Source organism: Carcharhinus amblyrhynchos, chromosome 7 (genome assembly GCF_965287045.1).
Source record: "Carcharhinus amblyrhynchos chromosome 7, sCarAmb.v2.hapA, whole genome shotgun sequence".
Taxonomy (NCBI): domain Eukaryota; kingdom Metazoa; phylum Chordata; class Chondrichthyes; order Carcharhiniformes; family Carcharhinidae; genus Carcharhinus; species Carcharhinus amblyrhynchos.
In genome coordinates, this window is record NC_137330.1 from 102,569,440 (window position 1) to 102,595,684 (window position 26,245).

A 26,245-nucleotide genomic window follows, 5' to 3' on the forward strand; every position below is an offset into this window, starting at 1 on the left:
ATTTTAAAATTTAGGCATTGGGGTCCCAGGAACCAATAAGGATATGTATGATGGGGGAAGCAGACTTGGTGTATGGGATATAAGCAACAGAGATGTGGGCGCATTGAAGTAAATAACTGATGGAGGCTGGCGAGGGGAATATTGGAATTACTGACATTGGAGGTGACAAAGACATGAAGGAGAGTTCCAGCAGCAGGCAGGGTGAAGGAGATGAGGTTACAGAGGTGAAAGAAGGCAGTTTTTGTGATGGTAACAGAGCTCAGAATTGAAAAAGCTGCTGTGGTTGCAAATAGTCTGGGACAATGGTCAGCAGAATCTAAGTTGATGAAGTTAATTGGAGGTGCTGAAGACAATCACTCTGGGTTAAATTGATGTTTAACTGGAGGCAATTGTGACCAAGCAAAAAGCATTCCACTCTTGACCTCTCTAACATTGACTGCCTCAGTGAGTTATTCCATTGATTAACAGGCAGCAACAATTAATATTAAGTACACAACTAACCATCCATGTGCATTTACTTTTTTTATTTAAACTTGGTAACAAATACATTAAATGATTGTCAGTTCTCTCAGAAACATAGTAAAAAGCTACACGAACAAATTTTTGCACCATATTTTATTCCAAAGGAATGAAGAGGAATAGACAAATACCACTGACACTAGTTGCTATGTACACCGATGCCACGACCATTAATTGCTGTACTGGCAGTGATACCATTGATTAAAATTGTGGAAGAGGCAGGTAGAAGTGCCTTTCATAAGTAAACAGGCAATGATATGATTCCCATTAACTGCAACTAGTGACAATATTCCACTGACATTCATTGTTACAAGGGTAATAATGTCATTGACACAGATTGCAATAGAGATAGTGATATCATTGGCATTACTATAGAGGCAGTCATACCACTGTCACTACTTTAAATGTAGTGATATTGTCATTCAGTACTTTTGAGGCAGTGTTAACATTGCATGCATTCGTATTAGACATTGTTGCCATTCCATCATTCCCATTCACACTATTTAGACGGAAGTCACATACAATGACAGGAGGTAGTGGTGGGTTGATTAATGTGGAATAAAAGAAGAGGAAAACAGAGGTGTAATGGTTTAATGCTGTGGTGTTGAAGGTTGATCTAAAAATGTTGGAGGTTTCTCCTTCAGAGAGGTGAATGGTAAATATGAGCAAATTTATACTATGCAAGATAATACTTTATATAATTTGATTGTATGACGATGAAGTTAACAAAAGCGGAGTATACCGAATGATAAGGTGACAGTTTCAAGTACAGATATTTCTCCTGTGCTTCCTGTATCTAACTAGAGTAAGATGATCAAAGATGCATCAATAAAGAAATCATGTTAAGCAAAGGAATATAATCAGAAAAATACTGCACAATATGGTTACTTTTGTCAGAGTCGAGGTTAGAGGCGAGGTATTGTTTTAGACGTAATAAAACTAAGAGTTTTCTTCTTTAGACACCATTTCTGTTTGTTATTCCCAGCAATTCATTCCCATGTAAAATGTAACCAGTTATTTATTTTAAAACATTCCCATTTCATACAACTTCCAGAAATATTTGGACAGTTTCTGTTTTTCATACATTAACTTGATTAAAGCAGAGAAGCCAATATCCATTCAAGGAAGCCTGCCTTAAAACTGCAAAAGCAGGTACTGCTTTCAGTGAGGGACAATGGGAAATATGCGTGTGCTGGACTTAATACACAAGAATTGGAGGAAGGGTTGTATGTACAGCAAAGCATCTATTATGAATAAAGTCAGCCAACACTAGCATCAACAACTAGTTAAGGCTGAAATCCATAAATCTTTAAAGTATGAGTGAACATACTTGTGGAGCACAGCAGGACTTACAAAGCAGAGAATAGACAGAGATGTTTACCCAACCTCCTTTGGTCTTGTTCATCTCAGCTTCTTGGGTGCTGTTGACTTGATAGGCGCAAACCACAAGTTATCTTTTAAAATGAAACTATGCATACTAACACAAGTGAACGCACAAACACACAGTAGTTCATTGTCAAATGATTCCGCACAGTTAATGGCAGCAGAACTATACAGTGCCTCCATCACAAACTCTAGTTACACCTCTTGAAACAGCTGCAGTCAAAACAAGTAAAATCCAGTTGAACGCTCAATAAGAATGATGTTGTATGATGTATGCAGCATGAGCAGGATGGATGACTCATTCGGTGAGTGAAGTGTTTGAATTTATTCCGACTCTAACCTTTCTGAAGCTTGGTTCTTGCTACAACAGTATAGTACGCCACTCAGAAATAAGACAACTTTAAAGGGTCATATTCTTACTCTGTGATGCTGGCAGATTTCACGAACTGATAGCAAATGGAAATGCTCCTGGTTTCTGCCAGGGGCGCTTCCCACAGGAACCACAAAATTGGAATGACCCCCTACTTTTTCCATATTCACCCACCGTCAGCTTTAATGATGATTCTCAGCTGGAATAATGGATGAAACTTCTGACAAAATTTTGTTTTGTGGCAATATTTCATTCAATTTTACAAAGCTGCTCAGTTTTATTAGCAAAAGAACAGCAATATTTGAAACTAACATGATCCAAATTGATACAGATGTTTGCACATAAATCCAAAGTGATGAACTATAAGTTCAGCTCCAGATTTGCAATATCTGTTAACTATTATCCAGTTTCTTTGGAAAATCACCATCAGATTTAAATGTTATGCTTCAGTAACTCACTTCTAAATAGTCTCACAACCTGACAGTAGTAGTGATCAATTGTTATGGATATTGATATCATCAATGCAGCTTCAGAAAACAGGAGGGGAAACAAACAAGTCAATTGGGCAAATCCTTGTACTTCCGATACTCTTCCCTTCTATCAAATGGGTGACTTGCAAGATAAATCAGTGATGTTCCTGCTAACCAACAAAGGGAAATATGTGACCTTCTGCAACTATTTGGAGCATGGTCCAATAGAATGATATTATACAATGGTTCAGCATCATAGTCACTGAGTGAGCAACTGTTAGCAGCTGGGATTATTGGGTCAACAAGCATGTAGAAACTAATCACAATTGTTAATGCTTCAATGTGGATAACATCATGTACTTGGCTTGAGAAATTCAATAGCACTTGCTATTTGGAAGAAAAGGCCCAAAAATGGAATAAAGCAACCTCCATCAAGGCTGTGTAGGTCTGCATGTATACATAACTGTATGCTTATGTATGCATGCGCTTGTATGTGGACACATGGTGTCTCACATGTGTGTGAAATATATGGATGTATATGTGTGTCATGTGAATACACCTTGTGGAGTAATCTCAAAGGCTGTAGGATTGTGGAGTTGGAATGATAAATGTAATTTTGGATGTGTGATGTGCACAGTTTGTCTGGTACTTTCATAACACAAGATGTTGGCTTATTCATTAGAGTCAAATTGGTGATGATTAGTGGTAGAAGACTAGACGAAGTTAGAGACATCTCAAAATAAAGTCAGCAACTAGAGATAAAGTGTTGTCTGTTCTAAAATAATGCAATACTTTTGACATTTGGGCTTGGTTCATGTGAACCTTTCAATAGGATTGCTATCCTGTGCTTACTGCCAGATATTCTCCATTTTTTTAATGGTTTGTTTCTTTAGTGCAACGGAAGGTGCGGGTGACTGCATTTAGCAAATGCCTAGAATAACAATTATTTGTAAATGAAATTTCACACCATAAACTGTTAGGGCAGAGGCAGGCAAATAAACTGAAATAAAAAATAATAATTTCAAAGGAAACAACGCTAGATGGAATAAGGGATGTACGACAGGATAGAATAATGAGTACAAATGTCACAAGATAATGCACACATCATCAAATGATACATGAGTATGCCACAAAACAATGTACACAAAAGTCACAGGTAATGTACACATCATCAGGCAATATACATTACAGGATAACATAGGTATATATCACAGGGTACTATACAGACTTCACAGAGTAAATGTATACATATATCACAGGATCGTTCATTAAACAGAAGGCAAGGCCAAATATATCACAGGGTTATAACACATAATCCCTCATTTAGTCCAGCCTGTAAATGACCAGGAAAAGCAAAGACATTATTTTGGTTGGTTAAGTACTGTAGCCCTGCATCATTGTCCTTAAAGAAACACCCTGCTCCAGCAGCTGCTTGTCTGCACACATGACAGCTAAAGAATTGGTGCAACTACAAGGATGTGCTCCAATCAGGAACATACAAAGTGTGGAAAGAGCACCCTTGATATTGGTGCTGACATATCTATGGACTTAAAGAAACTATATGCAACAATTAAACCAAATAGAACTAGAGTTGTGGAATTTCTCTTTCATATCTGCACAACATGGGGGTGTAATTTTAATTTTAGGTGGTAATGCACATGAGGTAATATTGGAGCAGCCAGCTGTTAATACAACTATCCCAATAACAACACTTGAACAAGGTGAATGGATGGCCAATCTAATGCTGTCTTTGTACACTATCAGCATAAAGTTAAAACATATGAATTAAGTTTTAGTCCCGCTTTTATATATTAAACACGTTTTGTTTATCGGATTGCCCTCTCTCAGTATCACAGCTTGCATTTCATTATAGCACCACTATTAATTTGAATGCTTGCAATGAGACAAATGATGGAATTTGCAATCGGCCACTGCAGTTCTGGCAGAAACTCTGAAAACAAACCCACCCCCGCATTAAGGAAGCTTCCACCAACATTACCCACAACGGATCAGGAAAACAAAAATCAAATGAAATTCTCAGCAGTGATTTGTAAATTTGATCTAAAATGGATTTTATATAAGATGCAGGGTGAGTATTCAGTGTTAAAGCTGAGTGGAAGTCTTGGGATGTTTTTTCTATTGCTAATCAAGTGATGGTCTCCTAACCTGTTCCGTGGATGGTACTCACTTTAATGTGAATGGACCACTCCAGGATGAAGACATTTGTCCCTGTTAACTGCAGTATATCCCTGGCCCACCATCACTTTCTCAGCACAGTCAGAGATTGGCAATAAATGCAGCTTTCTTAATGCTGACCACTTCCTACGATTACATTTCCAGAAACTACACAAAGACAGGAGACCAAATAAAGTCAAATCTCTGACAAGTGTTAGAAATATAAATTTAAAAAAAATTATATATATATATTATTCATAGTCAATGGGGGTACAATCTGGCTGGAAAGTATTCCCCCAAGACTTTCTCTTCAAATTTTAAGAAAAACTAGATGAAAATTAAAACATATAATACCTCATATAAATGTATATATGGCAGTTAAATCTTTGGCAGCCTCACTTATTGAATGCACACAACTGTGGTATGTGTTTACAATATAGATGATTAGGAGCGACATGCTGATTATATAACTACTGCTCTTAAATTGACTTTCTGCTTGTTCATTATATCCCATTTGTGTGGTGAGTGTTATTAATTCAGAAGATTTACTGTACTTGGGACATTAACTTCCACTATCAGCGCTACTTGTGGCTGCTACCATAGATCTCGCACGTACTGGAGAATCCATATGCCAGTTTTGTATAAACAGATATGCAAGAACTGCAGTTAACTAGAATAAGAGAGCAATTGATTAACTCAGAAAACCATTCCTGGCCATTATCACAACATTGACTACGCATGAGCATAAGCCACTCGTAGTGAATTGCAGCCACAGAAAAATAAAAACGTGGGATACTACTTCACAATATTTCATTCAGAGTCTGACAGGCATTTCTGCTTTGCCCGAATGACAATGCAGGCATGCACAGTGCAAGTTAATACAGACCACTGATCTTTCATTAATGTTGTTGTTATTCAATTTGTAACCTCAATTACTTACCTGACCTAAGTCAGTAATACCACAGCTACATTGCACTGACAATAGAAATCCTATTAACACCAAAACTCAATGGAATATTCTGTTAAAACAAGAAAATATTTTCCACATTTAGAAAATCTGCACTGTTTCTGGCAGGAATGGTTGGAACTGCAGGCAGAGTGGAAAACTGGGTTGGGGGAAACTGAAAAATTGTGGTAGGGAGGGACAATGGTGAGATCAAACACTGTGGTTGGAGAGACAGGAAGGGGTGTGGAGGTAACCCCAGGATTATTTGGGAAATCTAGTGAGACTCTCCTGACTCTTCCTAGCCCACTTCATCTTTATAAAAATGCGTAAAGTCCACTCACTGTGGCTTTTATTGCTTCCCACTCATTCTTGTAGAATCACAGAATAGTTACAACACGAGAGGTCAGTCAGCCCATTAGGTCTATGCCAGATCTTTCCCAGCGTGTTCCACCTAGTCTCACTCACTAGTCTTTTCCCCAAAGCCTTGCAAATGGTTTCTCTTCAGATAGTTATTGAATTCTGTTTTGAAAACCGTGATTGAATCTGCCTCTACCACATTTTCAGGTAGATCTTAGCCACTTGGTGTGTAATTTCTTTTTTTTAACCTCATAATGCCTGTGGTTCTTTTGCCATTAGCCTTGAATCAGTGTCCTCTGGCTCTCAACCCATCCACCAATGGGAACAGTTTCACTCTATCTACTCTGTTCACAACCCTCATGATTTTGAAAATCTCCATCAAATCTCCTCTCAAGTTTCACATCGTTAGGATAAAGAGACCCAACTCCTCCAATTTATCCATGCAACTGAAGTCCCTCATGCCTAAAGCTTTTCTGCACTCTCTCTAATACCTTCACATTCTTCCTAAAGTGTGGCACCCGGGATTTGACACAATACTCCACTGAGACCAAACTAGTGTTTTATACATGGTTTTGTAGAATTTGCTACCATAAAGGCCTCCTGTGATTTTAAGGCAAAATTGCTTCGCTGGAGACAATTAAATAACTGGATATGACTTTCAGGATTAAATTAAACCCTCACCTTCCTGTTGAGGTAAATAGCTGGGGGAGGGGAGTGAGAGTGCTGCAGCTTCCACCTGTCCACAATTTTAATCTTTTGCCCAAATCATTCATACCAGAGAAAGCTCAGTTAAACAGTGGAAAACATTCCACTGGCTAGTTCTAGCATCCCTCATCATAATGAGCACATAATTCACCAAGTGGTCTGATTTTCTGTGTTTTAGTTTTATAAAGTCATGCATTATATATTGTATAGATGAAGCTCAGTTTGAGCCTGGGGTATAATGCCTCATCCTGTCAGCTTGGATCTTGGTGATCAGCCCAAGATGGGATGTATATCCTTATCTTGTCAACTTGGATCTGGTTTGTCCCTCATGTGGGGACACTGATTCAACTTAACTGGCTTTTTTGATTAGGAATAAAGCACCAAAAGTACAAAAAAAGTTTGATAACTGGTATTACAACCCTGACCACAACTTACATCATATATAATTATATATAGGATAATCACCAAATGATCAAATGGGGAATTGTTGCATTTAAGTAGAGGCTAGATAAGCATATGGAGAAGGGGATAGAACATTGTATTGATATATAAGCAGACTGGAAGCTCATGGGGAGCATAGTTGCAGGTATGGGCTTTTTGGGCCAAATAGCCTCTTTCTGTGCTGTATACTTTATGTAATTGATGTAAACCTGAAGCAACTCAAATACGTCCCCCTGTTTCTTACTGGCAATACATAAACAAAACCAGTGCTACATTTCACAGAACTTGTGCCCTAATATGATGAGAAGCCTGTGAAATGGTACATCTACTTGAGTACGATACAGAGAAGTTCCCTTCATATCACTGCATCCTCAGTCAGTGTCACAGTAAAACACTGGCTAGCAAGGGCCAAATTTAATTCTGCCCATCTGGCAGAAAAAGGGACAATGGGGCTAACTATCCCTCCCCTTCCCTCTGCCATTTTCATCAAAGGTGGCCCAGGCATCACCTCACCCAAGGAGTGATTAGAATGTGTGAGTTTTCTCCGGGTGCTCTGGTTTCCTCCCACAATGTGAAAGACGTGCTGGTTAGGTGCATTGGCCATGCTAAATTTCCTTCAGTGTACCCGAACAGGCACCAGAGTGTGGTGACTAGGGGAGTTTTACAGTAACTTCGTTGCAGTGTCAATGTAAACCTACTTGTGACAATAATAAATAAACTTAAACCTAAAACAAGGAGTGCATTTAAGAGGAAACTAGACAAACACATGAGGGAGAAGGAAGTGGAAGGTTTCAATGATAGATTGTGAGGAGAAAAGAAGGGAGAGGCTCAAATAAAACATTAAAATTGAGAGTGGACTGGTTTTTGGACTGTTTTTGTACAATACATCCTTATGGCTGAAAGCGCGTTGGTTTCAAAGTCTGAATATAGAAGAGGGGATTCCAAATTGGAGCAAAACTTCAGTCTTGCGTCACATTTTATTGAGTGTCGAAGCAGAGGTTAGTGGTGGGTTTATGAGACTAAGAGTACCAACGTACCTCAGAACAACCACAATGGCCTATAGCGACTGCAACCCACACCCCCAACCTGCCGGCGATTGGTACTGCCCCTGGACCTATCTCTCTGCCGGCTCGGAGTGTACCATAATGGAGTGGGGAGGCTCAAAGATGGGCCTGTGCCGTTGTCATGGCAGCGAGGCCCGCCGGGGTTAAACTCTTCCCCTTTCGGCTCAGTTTGCCCAATGAAGCCAGGCCTGTGAACCAACACTCAGCTGCTTGAATGGACAATTATTTCCAACATGTGACACGATTTCATCAGTTGTTGGCGGGAAGTTGCAGATTGGAGCGCCAGACTGGGACGGGACGAAAGGCAATCAGAGGGAGCTGCGGACAACCTGACCATTAGCTCAGCCTAATGGCGGATTGCTCAAGGCATCCCCAACTCCACACCTGTAAGTTTAGAAAATTCACTGATTGAGTTCTTGCAACAAGCAGCAGTTTAAAATAATGCGCTCTTTGGACATCTATGGTGTGAGTCTATGGGCTGCACGGTGGCACGGTGGTTAGCGCTGCTGCTTCACAGTGCTAGGGATCTGGGTTCAATTCCGGCCTTGAGTCACTGTTAGTGTGGAGACTGCATGTTCTCCCTGTGTCTACATGGGTTTCCTCCAGTTTCTCCCCACAGTCCAAAGATGTGCAGGGTAGGTTGATTGACCATGCTAAATTGTCCTTAAGTGTCAGGAAAAATTAGCAATATAGGGTTACAGGGATGGGGATGGAATTGCCATCAGTGCAGGCTTAATGGACTGAATGGCTTTCTTCTACACTGCAGAGATTCAACAAAATTTCTTGAGCCCTGTGACTATTGAATGAATTTAAAGTGCTTTTTGTGTGACCTCTCTAAAGCTATCTGCAAACGACTCTGTGTCACTGATCCACTCTCTATAAAATGTTAGTTTATGATGAATGTTTGCATTTAGAGATCCTAGGAGTGATTTTTTTTTGTTGGCAAGTATTTTTTTAACAACCAGGATCTGAACGTGGTCATTCAGAAACTAGCAGCCACAGGGAAACTTGCAAACAGCTACTGAAGGTATGAGCACAGCTTTCAACTTCAGATGAGGATATAAAAAGGACAGTAACTGGCACTGTCCGATTTATACTGGTCTTTATTGTCTGCAATGGGAAGAAAATCAGGTGGGTTTGTAATGGGTGCCGACTTACACCCACTGAAATGAAGGCCACATTACGCCCACATTATAAAGTTACAAAGGCCATATTACACCCACATTATGAAGTTACAAAGTCATGAGATCAGCTCCTCATCACAATTGTGATCACATTTTGCTGTTCTAGAATGGCCACTGGCAGTTGACACCAGATCACAATATATAACCTGACTAATTGTACCCAGTTCCAGTATATATCTACAATAGTTGCTCTGACAAAAGATAATAGAGTCAAAACATTGGCTCTATTCTCTCTCCACAGATGTTGTCAGGCTGCTGAGATTTTTCAGCATTTTCTGGTTTTGGTTCAATGTATATCTGATTGCTAACATTTACCCACATAAACTGATCAATTGAACCTTCATCGCTGAGTACAGTCAAATATAAGCAAAATACTGCAGATGCTGGAAATTTGAAATAAAAACAAAGTGCTAGAAAAACTCAGCAGGCCTGGAAGCATATAGAACAAAGAACAGTACAGCACAGGAACAGGCGCTGCAGCCCAAGTCTGTGTCGACACAGATGCCTCTCTAATCCAATATTTTCTTACCTCTACATGGTCCCTATATTCCCTGCCTATTCATGTAACTATCCCAATGCCCTTAAACGTTGTTGTAGAATCTGCTTCCGCCATCTCCTCTAGCAGCGCATTCCAGGCACTCACCACCCTCTGTGTGAAAAACTTGTCCCTTACATTTCTTTTAAACTTTTCCCCTCTCAAATTTTCAATCTATACTCCCAAGTAATTGACCCTTCGACCTTGGGAAAAAGACTGTGACTTTCCACTCTATCCAAGCCTGTCATAATTTTGTAAACCTCTAACAGGTCCCTCCTCATTCCTCCGATGCTCCAATGAAAACAATCCAAGCTTTTCCAACCTTTCTTCATAATCCATGTCTTCCAAAGCAGGCAACATCCTGGTAAATCTCTTCTGCACCCTTTCCAATGCATCAACATTCTTCCGGTAGTATGGCAGCCAGAATTGTACACAATACTCCAAATGCAGCAAATTCTTATACAGCTACAACATGATTTTCCAATTGCTATACTCAATGCCCTGACCAATGAAGGCCAGCATGCCAGACGCCTTCTTGATCACCTTGTCCACCTGAGTTGCCACCTTCAGGGTACTGTGGATCTGCATACCTTGATCCCTCTGTATGCTAATATTTCTAAGAGCTCTACTATTTACTGTGGACTTTCCTTCTGCAGTAGACTTTCCAAATCGCATTTATGTGGGAAGGGAACCCGAGTTAATGTTTTGATTCCAATATCCAATATCAGTTCAGAAGAAAAGTCATATTGGACTTGAAAATATTAACTCTGTTTTTTGCCACAGATGCTGCCAAATTTGTGAAGTTTTTCCAGCAGTTTCTGTTTTTATCCTAGTATACCATGCCTGGTTAAACCCAGTCCTCAGTGTACATGAGCTTTTGTAAACCTGCATACCAATGCTCAGTCACCATTGACAAATGCTTTCTAGTATTCTGGTTCGGTTTTGACTTCTCTTTTGCCTGTCACATATTTTATTTTTTAATTCAGCCTGACTGGTATCAAGAGTTCCCCTGGCCTGTTCTACTGAATGTTAGGAAAACTCATGAGGATTGCCCAATAAGAAAAAAATTCACATAAAAAATGTCTACGTCATTTTCAATCCAAGCCTGTCATTGTATACAGATGAAAGTGTGGGGGTTTAAGAAGCTCTTCGCTCCATTAGGTTTCCAGCAGTCCAGGATTCAACCCAAAACAACTCGAGTCCTTCAGTTCAACAAGCGTATATCTACGTACACAAATCATGTATTATATGCACAACAGACATCAAAGTGTCATAGATACGCTTTCTCACACTTAATCACATACAGAGATTTATGGCATCTGTTAAGTAAAATGTTAACCTTTCAGTAGCCGAGGAGAATTATACACTTATTTACACAGTTCAATATAACTTCATAAAGGCAAAGTCATTCATCTTAAAACTTAAATTAGATTATGCATATACTGTACATGTTACATAAAGATATTTGTTTCACTCAGTCTGGCATTTTTACAATAATGCTACACACCCACTTACAGAAATGTTACCTCCATATAATTCAGTCCACAACGAGGAAACAGGGTCAGACAAATAGACTACATAGATCATACCTCAGGTATTTCACTTGAATCCTGGGTGTGAAAGTGACAATACAAGCACAGTTGACGTGCTGGGATTTTTTTTTGTGCAGAGATGGAAACAACAAATGAAATCACCCACAAACCAGCCCGTGTGTGTGGTACTGCTACAAGGCATCAAGTTACTTCCAGCTCCTCTTCGTCATACGTGTCAGAAGATTACTGAACAATTGTAGTAGGGAGAGTGCTGGCGCACCTTCACAGAAAGAAAATAAAAACAAAACAAAACAAAAAGTGACTTGTCATCCGTTCGCCCTGCTCCCGTTTACCCCTCGGCTCAGTATTTGCTCTGTTTCAGTTTATCAATGTGGTAGCAGAGCTTCAGGGCTGGGCCAAGTTTCAGTCCCATGTACTTCATTATCATGTCACTCTTCAGCAAGATCAAAGCATTGCCATCAATCTCCTGAAAAAACGGGGAGTGGAAGAGAAGCATGTGAACTAATGAAAAGGTGGCTTACTTTTACCAGATGTGACTAAAACAGCTGAAGTATAAATAGGAGATTATTAGGAGCACAAGGCAGGTATGAGGATAAATCACAGGCTAACATTGCAGATTTTGACTTCAGTGAATAGTGAATTCCTATTAATGGGTCCAAAGCCTGAAACATTGACCTCTCATTTCACTTTTAGGAATTTAACTAATCTGCTGTATGCTTGCGTTTCATTCAGATTTCCAGCATTTACACATTTTTTTCTTTCCTTAGTAGTTGATCTGTGCCCCACCCCAATTATTATGACTAGAAAGCAAGCACCAAACATGGTCTAGCACAGTACTGCCATTCATTCTACTGGCAGGAGGCAAAAGATGGTAGCCTAGTAATGGAATAGTTTTGTAATATCAGATATGCTGGTACAGTACCTGGTTGTTCACTGCGGGCCATTGCCACCACTTACCTACAGTGCAATTCCTCGGACCAAGTCTTATGGTACATTCCAGGTGAACCTCATGCCAGCTTACATCCTGCACGTATGCATATGGACACGCATACTGGGGTTCAGAACAAGGAAAGTAGCATGTCAAGTTTTAATGGTTTAAGTATTTAAAAGGGAATCAATGCAAGGTGCTGACTTCTCCCTTCAAGTTAAATATAACAGCAGCATAAATATGGCTAATTCTATGAAATCAGGCTAACTTGTATCGAATATGACTAACCTGTAACAGCACATGTCTGATGCTAATCATTCACATTCAGTGCACCCTACATTATCATCTGTCTTTAACAGGTCATTGCCATCACACTAAATGTGATGCAAGCCCAGTGGTCTTCCTGATCTATGCCTAGCTTGTGAAAAATTAAACAGTGGTGTAAGATTCACACACTCGAATATTCAAAGCCACTACTATAAAAGATATCAGGATAATTAAATTAACTGGCCTTGATTTATGCCTGTTCAGAAAAACAATCTAGGCTTGTTTATGGTTATAGAAACGAAGCCGAACACTTCTTATTGATTTGTGGTACATATGCATCACTGGCAAGGCCAGCATTTATTTACCTATCCCTAATTGCCCTTCAGAAGATGACAGTGAGCCACTTTGAGTACAGTCCAAAGGAGTGCGAGTTAGGTTGATTGGCTAAGCTAAATTGACCCTAGTGTCAGGGGGATTAGCAGGGTAAATGTGTGGGGTTATGGGAATAGGCCCTGGCTTGAATTGTGGTTAGTACAGACTCGATGGGTCGAATGGCCTCCTTCTGTACTGTAGGGATTCTATATAATTGAATGGCTTGGTATGCCACATCAGAGGGCAGCCAGAAAACAGCCACATTGTTGTGGGACTGGAGTCATGTTCAAGCCAGACTAGGTAAGGGTGGTAGGTTTCCTTTCCTGGAGGGCATAAATAAACCAGATGGGTTTGTTATGACAATTCAGTAATTTTGTGGTCACCTTTACTGAGACTAGATTTATTTAAATAATTGGATTTAAATTCCTCCAATGTCGTGGGATTCACATCCAGAGCCGGAATTCTCCAGCTGTTCATGGCCCGCTGCCGCTGCCAGAGAGGACAAAGCATTTGGCGCTCAGCCAGATCTCTGTTCACTGCAGCAGGACGGCAGAATCCCGCTGGGGCGAACAGTTGGAGAATCCCACTCCAGGTCTCTGGATCATAAGTCCGGGCCTCAGGATTATTGCAAAAGCAAAATAGTGCAGATGCTGGAAAGCTGAAATAAAAACAAAAGATGCTGAAAATACTCAGCAGGTCAGACAGCATTTGTAAAGAGAGAAGCAGAGTGGGAGGGTTGCTAGTTCAGTAACAACAACCACTCTGCTCCCCACATCCTTATTTGTATTTCTCTCAAAGTCTAACACTTACGTGCTTTCTGAAAAGCTCAGCATGTGGACCCAAAGCCTGAGGGTCAGATTCTCTGACAAACCGCATCACATCTTCCACAGTCCAGGTAGATGGATGCCTGCTTGATGACCGAAGGTAGTCCTGAGAATGCACATGACGTTCAGGGCCTGAGGCTGGGCTAGATGCTAAAATGATGCAGGAAAAAAATTTAAAGAGGTAGCAAAATGCTTTCAATATTATCCATTAAACAAAGAATTATACTGTATCAAAAATAAAATAATTAAAAGCACAATGGGTGGAATTTTCATATCCCACCAGCCACAGGAAGCGTAATGGTTGGGACAGGAATGTGCAAAGGTCCGTTGAGGTCAGGCAAGATTTTCTAGCCTTGGGGCAAGCGCGGCTGGAAAATCCCACCCAGTGTCTCCAAACGTGTACACGCATAGATGTCTAGCCCAATCCATCACATAAACCAGCCTCCCATTCGTTGATTCTGTCTCCAGTTTTTGCTGCCTTGGCAAAGCAGCCAGCATAATTAAGGACCCCATGCACCCCAGACATTCTCTCTTCCACCTTCTTCCATCGGGAAAAAGATACAAAAGTCTGAGGTCACGTATCAACTGATTCAAGAACAGCTTCTTCCCTCTGGTGTCAGAGCTTTGAATGGACCAAACTTGCATTAAGTTGATCTTTCTCTATTCTCTAGCTATGACTGTAACACTACATTCTGGACTCTCTCGTCTTCTATGAGTAGTATGCTTTGTATAGCGCGCAAGAAACAATACTTTTCACTGTGTGCTAATACATATGACAATAATAAATTGAAATCAAATCAAACTTAACAGAAATTCTGAGCCCATTCTATATTTTGTTGCTGGCATTTTGAATATTTGTGCTATTTGCTATTCAAACCATGCTCTTCAGTATGAAGGCTCGCCAGTCTGGCTAATTTGTTACAGAAGTAGGCATTGTTTGTCCACAGCAGAAGATTAGAGTGTCAAGATAAAAGATTTAATGCCCAATAAACTAGTCATATATATAATGAATATTGTTCAAATTGGCATATATATCTTATTGCATTCTTCTAGATCTGTGTTTAGGAGATGTTCAGTTCTTTAAATTATTGCAGACTGCCCCCCAACACAGTCTCTTCTGTCTGCCTCTTCTCCTCCTCCCTTAAGTCCCACCTTCAATTTAATTGGTAACCACAAATGCTGTCCTCCTTCTTCACAAGCAGACATTCTAAGATATGAAGATGTAAGCAGCAAATCCAGTGTACTGTCTGTAATGCAGATTCTGGTTTTCTCTGTAATCTTACATCATAACAACTAGCTAACCTATCCTGCCACCCCCACCTACGTTCCCCACAACCATCTCCCTCCTCCCACCCCTCTGGCAACCAAAACCAAACTGGAACACTGAGGCCTTGTTCTCAACAGCACCAATGAAAACCTCAAGCAAAACCCATTTCTGCTGTTTGCTTCAACTGGAAGCAAAACAAGGCTACAGTGTGGACACGATCACAAATTTGAAAAAAAAATCTTTTTAAAAACTTAACTAGCCCAAGCTACTTTTCTTCAAACTCTTATCGTGAATTCTAAAGGGCTTTGTGAGCAGCAGTACTTATTGAAAAGCCCGTGAGTTGGTGTGGAAGGAAGCCCAAGAGATGGGAGGGAAATCACTGGAACTCTGCGCAAAAATGAGTCTATCAGCTTCTGGTTGAGGACCATTTTACTGATGTCGATAGTAGTTGGGAACTTAGTTGGGTTCTATCTTGCAACACTGCCATCTATGCGGCAATGTGGAAAATTGCCCAGGTATATCCTGTCCAAAAAAAGCAGGATAAATTCAACCCAGACAATTACTGCCCTCTTGATGGAAGGGGTCACTGACAGTGCTGCCAAGCAGCACTTACTCAGTAATAATTGATGCTTAGTTTGTTTTCCTTCTGGGTCAGTCAGCTCCTGACATTATTACAGTCTTGTTCCAGACATGGAAAAAAGTGTTGAATTCAAGAAGTGAGGTGAGAGTGATGGTCCTTGACATCAAAGCAGTACTTGGCTATCTGTGGCATCAAGGAGCCCATGTAAAACTGAAGGCAGTGGGAATCAGTGGAAATCTCTCCCATGGTTGGAGTCCTGCCGAGCACAAAAGAAGATAGTTATGGTTGTTGGAATTCAATCATCTCAGTCCCATGACATTGCTGCAGAAGTTCAAGAGGGTCATGCCCTGGACATCTTTAACTGCTTCATCAATGGCCTTCCCTCCATCAGAAAGCCACAAGCAGGGATGTTTGCTGATGATTGGACGATGTTCAACACAATTTGCTACCCCTGACACCCAAAGCAGTCCACGTACATATGTACCTGCACAAGATTGTGTCTTGGGCCTTAGTGGGATGTCTGGCTAGGTCAAACATTTTTATTGCCCATCCCTATTTGTCCATGAGAAGGTGGTGAGCCATCGTGTGATGTAGGTACACCCACAGTGATGTTGGGGGGATGGGGGATATTCCAAGATTTTGACCCAAGAACAGTGACCAAACAGCAATTATTGTTCCGAGTCAGGGTAGAGCGTAATTTGGAAGGGAACTGTAGGGTTCCCTTACTTCTGCTGCCCTTGTTCTCTATGTGACAGAGTTTTGGAAAATCCTTTTGAAGAAGCCTCGGTAAGTTGCTTAAGTACATCTTGAAGGTGATAGAAGCTGCTGCCATTGTGTGTTGATTGTGGAGGGAGTGGATATGAGGGAGTAGATATTGAAGATGGTGAATGGGGTGCCAGCCAAGCAAGCTGCTTTGTCCTGGATGGTATTGAGCTTCTTAAGTGTTGTTAGAGCTGCACTCATCCAGGCAGCTGGACAGGATTCCATCATACTCCTGACCTGTGCCTTGTAGATAGTGGACAGATTTTGGGGAGTAAGAAGATGAGTTTTTCTTCACAGAATTCTTGACCTCTGACCTGCTCTTGTAGCCATCTTGTTCAGGAATGTTGTCCAGATCTTGCTGCATATGGGCATGAACTGCTTCAGTATCTGAGGAGTTGTGAATGTTGCTTAACATTGTGCAATCATCAGCAAAAAACTCCATCTCTGACTTTATGATGGAAGGAAGGTCATTTATGAAGCAGCTGATGATGGTTAGGGCTATCACACTACCCTGAAGTGATGTCCTTGATCTGAAATGATTGAATTACAACAACCACAGCCATCTTCCTTTGTGCCATGTATGATCCCAACCCATGGATGATAAGTGGCAAGTAACACTTGAACCACACAAGTGCCAGGCAATGACCATATCCAATAGGAGTGAATCCAACCATCTCCCTTTGATATTCAATAGCATTACCATCACTGAATCCTCAACTGTCAATATCCTGGAGGTTACCATTGAGCAGTAAATGAATTGGATTGACCATAGAAATACTGTGGCTACAAGAACAGGTCAGAGCCTGGGCGTTCTGCGGCAAGTAACTCACCTCTTGACTTACAAAACTTGTCCGCTGTCTACAAAGCACACAAGAGTGTAATATAATGCACTCCAGCTGCCTGAATGACTGCCTCTACAGCAACACTCAAGAAGCTCAATACCACCTTGAACAAAGCAACCAGTTTGATTGACACCCCATCACCACCTAAAACATGCACTCCCTCCATCACCAGCACACAGTAGCAGCAGTGCACCACCTACAAGATGCGCAGTAGGAATTTACCAAGGCTCATTCAACAGCAACTTTCAAACCTGTAACCTCTACCAGCTGGAAGTCAAGGACAGCATGAGAACACCAAAGCCTGCAAGCCACATACTACCCTGACTTGCAACTATGTCATTCATTCACTGTCACTGGGTCCAAACCCTGGAACTCCCTTCCTCACAGCATTGTGGGTGAAGCTTCGAACATGCATAGGACCACATGAATTAGGAGCAGGAGTAGGCCACTTCAAGCCTACTCCATCATTCAATAAGATCATGGCCATCCAACTCTGCCTTAAAAATATTCAAAAACTCTGCTTCCCAATGCTTTTTGAGGAAGAGAATTTCAAAGACTCATGACCCTCTGAGAGAAAAAGAATTCTTCTTATCCTTGTCTTAAATGAGCGAAGCCCTATTTTTAAACAGTGACCTCTAGTTCTGGAAACGTAGGGGCAGGAGTTGATTATTTGACCCATTGAGCCTGCTCTACCATTCATTGTGATCATGGCTGATCCTCTATCTCAATACCATAGTCCCATGCTCTCCACATGTCACCTTACACATTTAGAGTATAGAAACCTATCTCACTGCCTTCTTAAATGTATTCAGTGACTTGGCCTCCACAACCTTCTGTGATAGAGAATTCCACAGATTCACCATCCTTTGAATGAAAAAGTTTCTCCTCCTCTCAGCCCTAAATGGCCTACCCCAAATCCTGAGACTGTGAACCCTTGTTCTAAGCCTCTCAGTGAGAGGAAACAACATCTCTGCATCTACTCTGAATTTTGTGCGTTTCAATTGGATCCTCTCTCATTCTTCTAAATTCCAATGACTATATGCCCAGTCAACCCAACCTTTCCCCATATGCCAATCCTGCCATCCCAGGAATCAATCTGGTGAATCTTTGCTGCACTCAGTCTATGGCAATATATCCTTAGATAAAGTAACCAAATCTGCACACAATATTCCAGATATGGTCTCACTAAGGCCCTTACTGCTGCAGTAAGACATTTTTGCTCCTGTACTCAGGTCCTCTTGCAATCAAGACCAACATACCATTTGCCTTCCTAGCTGCTTTCCGTGACTGGTACACTAGGATACCTAGAGGTCCCTTTGTACATCAACATTTCCCAATCTATCATCACTTAAATCATACTCTGCCATTCTGTTTCTCTTCCCAAAGTGGATATCTTCACATTTATCCACATTATACTGCAGCTGCTACGTATTTGCACATTCACTCAACTTATCTAAATCACTTTGAAGCCTCTTAACATCCTCCTCAGCAGTCACATCCCCAACAAGTCAGCAAACTTGAAAATCTTACATTTGGTTGCTTTATCTAAATTATTGATGAATATTGTAATTAGCTGAGGCCCAAGCACAGATCCCTGCAGGATACCATTTGTCACTGTCTGCCACTTCAAAAAAGACCCATTTATTCCTACTCTGTTTTTCCTGTCTGTTTATTGATTCTCAATCCCTGTCTACATATCACCCCAATCACATGTGCTTTCATTTTTCACAGTAGCCTCTTATGTGGGAGCTTGTCATTCTACTAGTTAACGTCCTCAAAAAACTCCAGTAGGTTTGTCAAACATGATTTCCCTTTCATAAATTCATACTGACTTTGTCTAATCCTGTTGAGATTTTCGAAGTGTCTTATTTTCATATCCTTTAAAATAGAATTTAGCATTTTACCTACTAGTCATTTTAAGCTAACCAGTCTGTAATTCCCTGTTTTCTCTCTCCTTTTTTAAATAACAGTGTTACATTTGTCACCCTGCAGTTTGCCAGAAATGTTCTAGAATCTATAGACCTTTGGAAGATGATAACCAATGCCTCCACTTTTTCTATGGCCACCACCTTTAGCATCCTGAGATATTATTTTTGTCTTCCTCCATGAAGACAGAACTAAATTAGTTATCGAGTTGCTGCGTCATTTCCTTGTTCTCTATTATAAAATCTCCTGACTTGTACTGTGATTGTCTTCACTAATTGTTTTTTATATGTACATATATAGAAGCAAGGCGTCTATGTAACTTGCAAGTTTGCTCTCATATTCTATTTTCCTCCTTTTAATTCATTTCTTGGTCCTTCTTCGCTAAATTCTGAACTGCTTCCAATCCTCAGGCTTGCTACTTTTTTAAGCAACTTTATATCTCTCCTCTTTGGATCTAATACTTCATAGAGTTCATAGACTCCTACATTGCAGAAGGAGGACATTTGGACCATCGAGTCCCACCCATGCCCCATCCCCATAACCCCACGCATTTACCCTGCCTAGTCCCCCTGACACTAAGGGGTAATTTACCAACCCATCTAGCACTTCTTTGGAGTATGGGAGGAAACTGGAGCACCCAGAGGGAACACACGCAGACACGGGGAGAATGTGCAAACTCCACACAGACAGTGACCCAAACCAGGAATTGAATCCGGGTCCCTGGCTCTATGAGGCAGCAGTGCTACCCACTGTGCCACCGTGCCGCCCAGAATCTTCCAATTTACCAACTTACTATCTTCCAATTTATTTTGTTAGCCACAGTTGGGCTGTTTCTCTTGTGTTCTTGCACCAAAAGGGAATGTCTTACTGTTGCAAAGCATACATTCATTCCTTAAATATTAGCCATTGTCTACTCCACCATCATGTTTTTTTAATGAAGTCCCCCAATCTATCAAAGCCAACTCTTGTCTCACACATTTGAAATTTCCTTTCTTTAGTCCTAGATTCTCCCACAGGGGAAACATCCTCTCCATGTCCATCCTGTCAAGACCCCTCAGGGTCTTAAAGGTTTCAATCAGGTCACCTCTTAATCTTCTAAACTCGAATGGCTATAAGCCTAACCTGAGCATGCACTGCATGAGCCAGTCAGGAATCAATAATGTCACTAATCATGGAGTGATTGTGGTTTGGAAAGATTTAAAAAGCACCCATTTGAGCTACCAGGCATACTCCAAATTAGAAACTGAAGACTGCTTGTCAGCTGAAAGCAGAAGACCAGAGAACTCCACAGAGGAAGAGAGAAGAGCCCATGTCATCTCACATCCTAGGCTGAATCTGGAAGCAACAACTGCATTAAGCCAGAAAAGTCGCTGCCTGGCTTTGTTAAATCTTGTTGCTTAATAAATGTTTCCTGAATTACATCACAAAACTGCCTCCTGTTGCCTGACTGGTTAAATTCTCTAAAGAGCAAACGGATATTGAGAAAGTGGATTTGGACATTAAATACCAATCGCCCCAACAAAAAAAAACCTGATCCGGCAATTACAGGAAGAATTAGAGGGAAGATGTGCAAATGGGCAGCTCAAGACATTTTCTAGAGTCTAGTTACAGGGTGCATCCAGAGCTTTGGAGCAGGTTGTATATCTGGGGTCTTGATCGGAAAAGAGGGGATGTGAGGAAGTGATTCCCCCCCATCCCTCCCCCCTCCCGTTACTGCCTGAGGCACAAATAGGCTATCGTGCTGGGCGTTTCCCCCATGCCACCCCTGAGCTTCTCCTGCTGGCCTGAAAATTGCAGTCAGGTGAAATGCACCCTACCCCTGTAAAATTGCAACAAGTGGGGGTGGGTAGGTGACAGAAAGGATACCTACTGAACTTTAAGCCCCCCACCTCTTCCCACCTGCAAATCTGTCAATGGGGGCCCACTAAATGTTGGCCTATTGTGTCAGGGCAGAGAGAAAACAAAAATAAAAAGAGGATAAAGATTATGTGAGTAGGGAAAAGAATGAAAAGGAAAACACTCCCACTAGATTTGCTCTTTCGTAGAATCATAATGTAAAATATGGAAAAAGCTCATTCAGCCCATTATACTCGTACTGATTGTATTTAGTGATGTCCACAGTCTCTACTTTAAAATACAACTTTGCATTGTTAGCAATAAAATTTAAATATAGTATCTAAAAAAAGGCAATGTCTAACATGAGCTGTACCTGCATTACTGCTTCCTTTTGCTTCATAAAAGCCTCCTCCTCCACCCGGACTGGATGAGAGCCTCCGCAAGCCTGATGAAGGGGGCCCATTGGAAGACTGATAACTCGAGCGATAGTTATACGAGATGGCCCCTGCGCTCCGGTACTCTCCAGAACTACGCCTTGAAGGACTAGGAGGATTCAGCGAGTGGACGGGAGAATCCATCAAATCCACACCGTATCTGTTCTCTACAGCTCCAATGAGATCGTCCTCTGGTATCACAGTTTCTGCAGTGAAATTATTACAGAAAAGATATTATATCACAGGCTTATGCACTTACATGCACTTTTTAATTAGTCAATATCCTGTGGCATTGCACAAATTTCAGATACTTATCTATTTTCCCTTTATTTTTGGTTGTTTCCATGTTGTTTTCAATAGAATACTGTACATTCTAATGATCTACCATATAAAAAAATGTCATTTATTTTATCTTTGTGTTTTTTGAAGATGAATATAAGAAATGGAAGCAGGAATAGACCATATATTCCCTCAAGCCCACTGTGCCAGTGTGATCATGGCTGCTCTTTGGTTTCAGCTCCACTTTCCCATCTGCTCCATGTATCCCTCAATTCTCTGAGAGAACAAAATCTTTCTATATGAGTCTTAAGTATATTCAATGGAAGCACATCTACAACCCTCTGGGATAGAAAATTCCGAAGATTCACAGCCCTTTGAATGAAGAAATTACTCCTCATTTCAAACCTAAATAATGCCCCCATACTCTATGTTCCTCAGCCAGCCTCTCAGTTTCTACCTTGACATCGCTACAGGAATTTCTCAGGGTAGGACACATGGGTTGTTAGCACTGAGTGAAAAGTGTGCATCTGTTCATAACTCTGCAGATAACAAATTATTCTGTGCTGAAAGAAGTTGGGCTGATAAGTGACAAGTAACAAATATCCCATATATGTGCCAGACAATGATAGCCACCAGCACGAGAGTCTAACCATCTTTCCCTTCTACTTAATATCCAACCATCAATATTCTGGATTCACCACTGACTAGATATCCAATTGAACTAGCCAGATAAATACTGTAGCTACAGGAGCAGGATCTGGGTACTCTGCAGGATACAGTAAAGGTATGGATGTGTGTGGGGAATGTCACAGCGGTGTGGGGGGCTGTAGGGGTGGGGTGTAGCTAGATACAGGGATATGGAAATGTGTGGGCATGGCTACATGTGGGGATGTGTTATGTGAGGGATAGGGCTGGATAAGGCCATGTATAGAAGTGTGGATGAGTAGGTGTTAGAAATGAGAGTGGACAGATGTGGATACGAATATGTATGGGGATGTGGTGTGGCAGAATGTGGTTATATGAGTTTGTGTCTGGAATTGTGAGTGTGTGTATGTGTTGGGGTAGATGTGGGGTTGGGCATGGATGTGTGTGGAGGGAGTATGCTAATTTTTTCCCTCAGTTTGATGAGCAGTGTTTACACAAGCCAAATGGGCAATCTCATCCTCAAAAAATGAAAGGTTATAAATATGGAAACAGAGGCAAATTAGAAATATTTTAAGTCAAAGGCATTAAGTATTTCCAAATACCATCAGTCAAGAGCTATAATTACCACTAGGCCATGCAAAGGGAAATAAAGATGACAAGAGGTTAAAAATCTTAAATTTGCCTGCATCTGTTATTTTCTCTTTAACAAAGATTGATGTTTTGTTCCCTTGCTCTACAGATTTAAAATTGACATTCTAAAAGAGTGGCGTTGTTAAAACAATTAAATATAAAACAAACATGTGTCTTTAACTGCACAAAATACAGGAAAAGTAAAAGACCTATTCACAGTGCTTACAATACCTGTTGGCACATAGCCACAGAAGGACAACAATTACGCAGTGTTCTTATAACCCGCCAGTGCTTAACAACTGTCAGCGAAGTTGACAGTGATTGCTGAGTCACTGGCACCTCAGACACACTGACATACTGGCCTTGTGTTAAAAGAGAATCAGATGTTGGTTAAGAGCAGCAGAGACCTGAAAATAACAGTTGGCATGAATCTACGCAGCACAGTGCCCTCTGCAGACTCCTGCTGGCTCAGACAGTGGTGAATGTACAACGGAGATAACTCTTAAAATGGGTAACGGCAGTCAGAATCTTACCTACCTTGCTGGAGCATCTTAAATATTTTTGATCAGGAATTTCCTGTTGCTCTTTCCCAAAGGTGACCCATCAAGAGGCTGCTTCTGGGTTCTCATATCAGTGAGGGAGAGTGATGTGTGGCCATTTAGTCAGCAAAATGATTTCTGCTTAAAGGACTATATCACGTTTCAGAGAAGCTCTGCAGCAGTTGGGTATTTTAGGTTGCAGCAGCTGCAGGAATGGAGAGAAGACCTGGGAGGGCTACTCCGGTCTCATCCTGACCTGGATGTTTTGCAAAGAAAGCTGAGGGCCTACAGTGAAGTGAATGTCCCCAAGGATGGGAGGAAGAGGACTGCTTGTCGAACCAAGCAGACATAGCTGGAAATGGCTGAGGGAGTGAGAAACTACTCCAACTGAAGAGCCAGCAACAAGAGGATATGATCGATGAATATCATAGCAGTGTCAGGTACTAAGCCCCATACTCTGACATACCCAACATTCTCCTGCACAGCATGCCTCAGGCCAACACTGCACTCACTCCTCTCCCTACAGGCACCTCACATTCCTACCTGAACAGCCAATAGTCACACTTCCCCTCAGACTTTTGCCCTGTCAAAATCGCGTCACACAGTAACCCTCTCAAATGGTCACCTTCACTCCTCTGCACACAAGCCATTCTGACCATTCACATCTCCCTGATTTCTCACCTTGTGGGAGAAGAGTGCATATACTTGGCGAGAGACAGAGATGCTTGGTTGAGGGAGGCAGGAGAATTAATTCCTTCAATGATAGCCATGTCAGCCACTGGTAATGCAATGTTCATTGGAACCTTGAGAATGCAGATGTCAACAGCACTTGCCACAAGAGCCTAAGCTTCCTTAGGCAGTGGTGTTCACACATGCCGCGACAGCTGATCCTCTATAGACCCAGTGTTACGGATGTCACCATCTTCCAGCTGGATCTCTCTACGCCTCCTCTCATCCCTGTGGATGGATATGTGACTGACGAGGAGGCAGCTTGTGCTACTGTTGAAGTTGCTTCTACTGGATCATGTCGCAGTGGAAAGCCCCCTGCCCTAGATCCTCAGCAGAGGGGGATACTATAGGTGCATAAATTTCTTCCATTCCTGTGAGAAGCTGGAGGCAGAGAAGTGCAGCTGATGGTAGGTAAATTGCAGATCAGATGAAGAGCCTTCCAGTTAGTTGACAGACAGTTAATCTGTCATGCAATGGTAGTGCTCTCTGACAAGAGAAATGCTTTGCAAAGCAATCTCATATCTGGCTGTGTCTGCAGTGTTCCAATACAACTGATTACAGTTATCACAGCTTGTCGGTTTTGGAGACTGTTGGCAAAGATTGAATCTATGTGCAAAACCCTCTTCATCGTCCATTTAATTGCCTTCTCTCCTCAACCATGGTGTTCCTAACATCACTCCCTACTGTAATATCCTAACTATGTTAGGGGATGTGGGTTTTAACCAGAAAGAAAAAGATGTGGTTTGCACATGTCGATTCAACAACTGGTTTATTGAAAAACTGCTGTCTGCACAGAACAGAAAGTGAAACTAAAACAGCAGCCTGCACATTATCCCAATGACAGCAGCATCAAATCATGTGACCAGTTCTTAAAGCAATCATGCAACTACTTAAATATATAACACCCACCAGCCCTGGAAAAGCTAGAAAGCTGCAATAGTGCATTGGGATACCAGTCCAATGACAGTTATTGTAATTTTTCCACCTCTCCACCTCCAAATCCTCCAAATTGTTATTTCCTGTTTTATTTGTTCTGTCACTTTTAGAGGCCTGTGTTTCTGCTTCTCTACTCTGTTTGAAATCTTACCATTTAAGGTGCTTTTTCTGGCTCTATTCTATTTTCCACAATATGTTACTTTATACTTTCCTACATTGAACTACATCTGCACCTTATAAGTTCCTCCTGCCGGCCAATGCCCTCCTTCAGTCTTACAATTTGTCATTTCCCTCAACTAATCATATATAAATAAGAACAGCCAGATGGGGCAGTTTCTTCTGGCCAGAAAAGTAGTACGAGGGATGAGGGACTTCCGTTGCATGGAGAGACTGGGTAAATTGGAGTTGTTCACCTTAGAACAGAGGAGATTAAGGAAAATGTTCAAAATTATGAGGGGTTTTGATGGAGCAGATAGGCAGATGGTGTCTCCACTGACAGGAAGGCTGGTAACTGGAGGACATTTAAAGTAATTGGCAGCAGAACCAGAGACAATGGGAAAAATTTATTTTATGCAAGAATTTTTTTTGATCCAGAATGCAGTGCTTTTATGAATAGTTGAAACAGATTAAACAGTAACTTTCAAAATGATATTGGATAAATAGTTGAAGGGGCTGTGGAGAGAGGGCAGGGAATTGTTTGGCATTTCTGAAGAGCCAGTCCAAGCAGAATAAGCTGAATAGCTTCTT

The 26,245-nt window shown here is 41.3% G+C and overlaps 1 protein-coding gene across 1 annotated transcript in view; it reads right to left on the reverse strand.

Moving 5' to 3' along the window:
* Positions 1 to 444: 444 nt before the first annotated feature.
* scml4 (Scm polycomb group protein like 4) overlaps positions 445 to 26,245 on the reverse strand; it is a 124,464-nt gene continuing 98,663 nt past the window's right edge. Inside the window, exons 6-8 of the mRNA XM_080192859.1 lie at positions 21,680 to 21,946; positions 14,080 to 14,243; positions 445 to 12,168 (exon numbers count right to left, since the gene is read on the reverse strand). Of these exons, the coding sequence (XP_080048985.1) occupies positions 12,043 to 12,168; positions 14,080 to 14,243; positions 21,680 to 21,946 (557 nt within the window). The 3' untranslated portion in view covers positions 445 to 12,042. The remainder of the gene's footprint in view (positions 12,169 to 14,079; positions 14,244 to 21,679; positions 21,947 to 26,245) is intronic.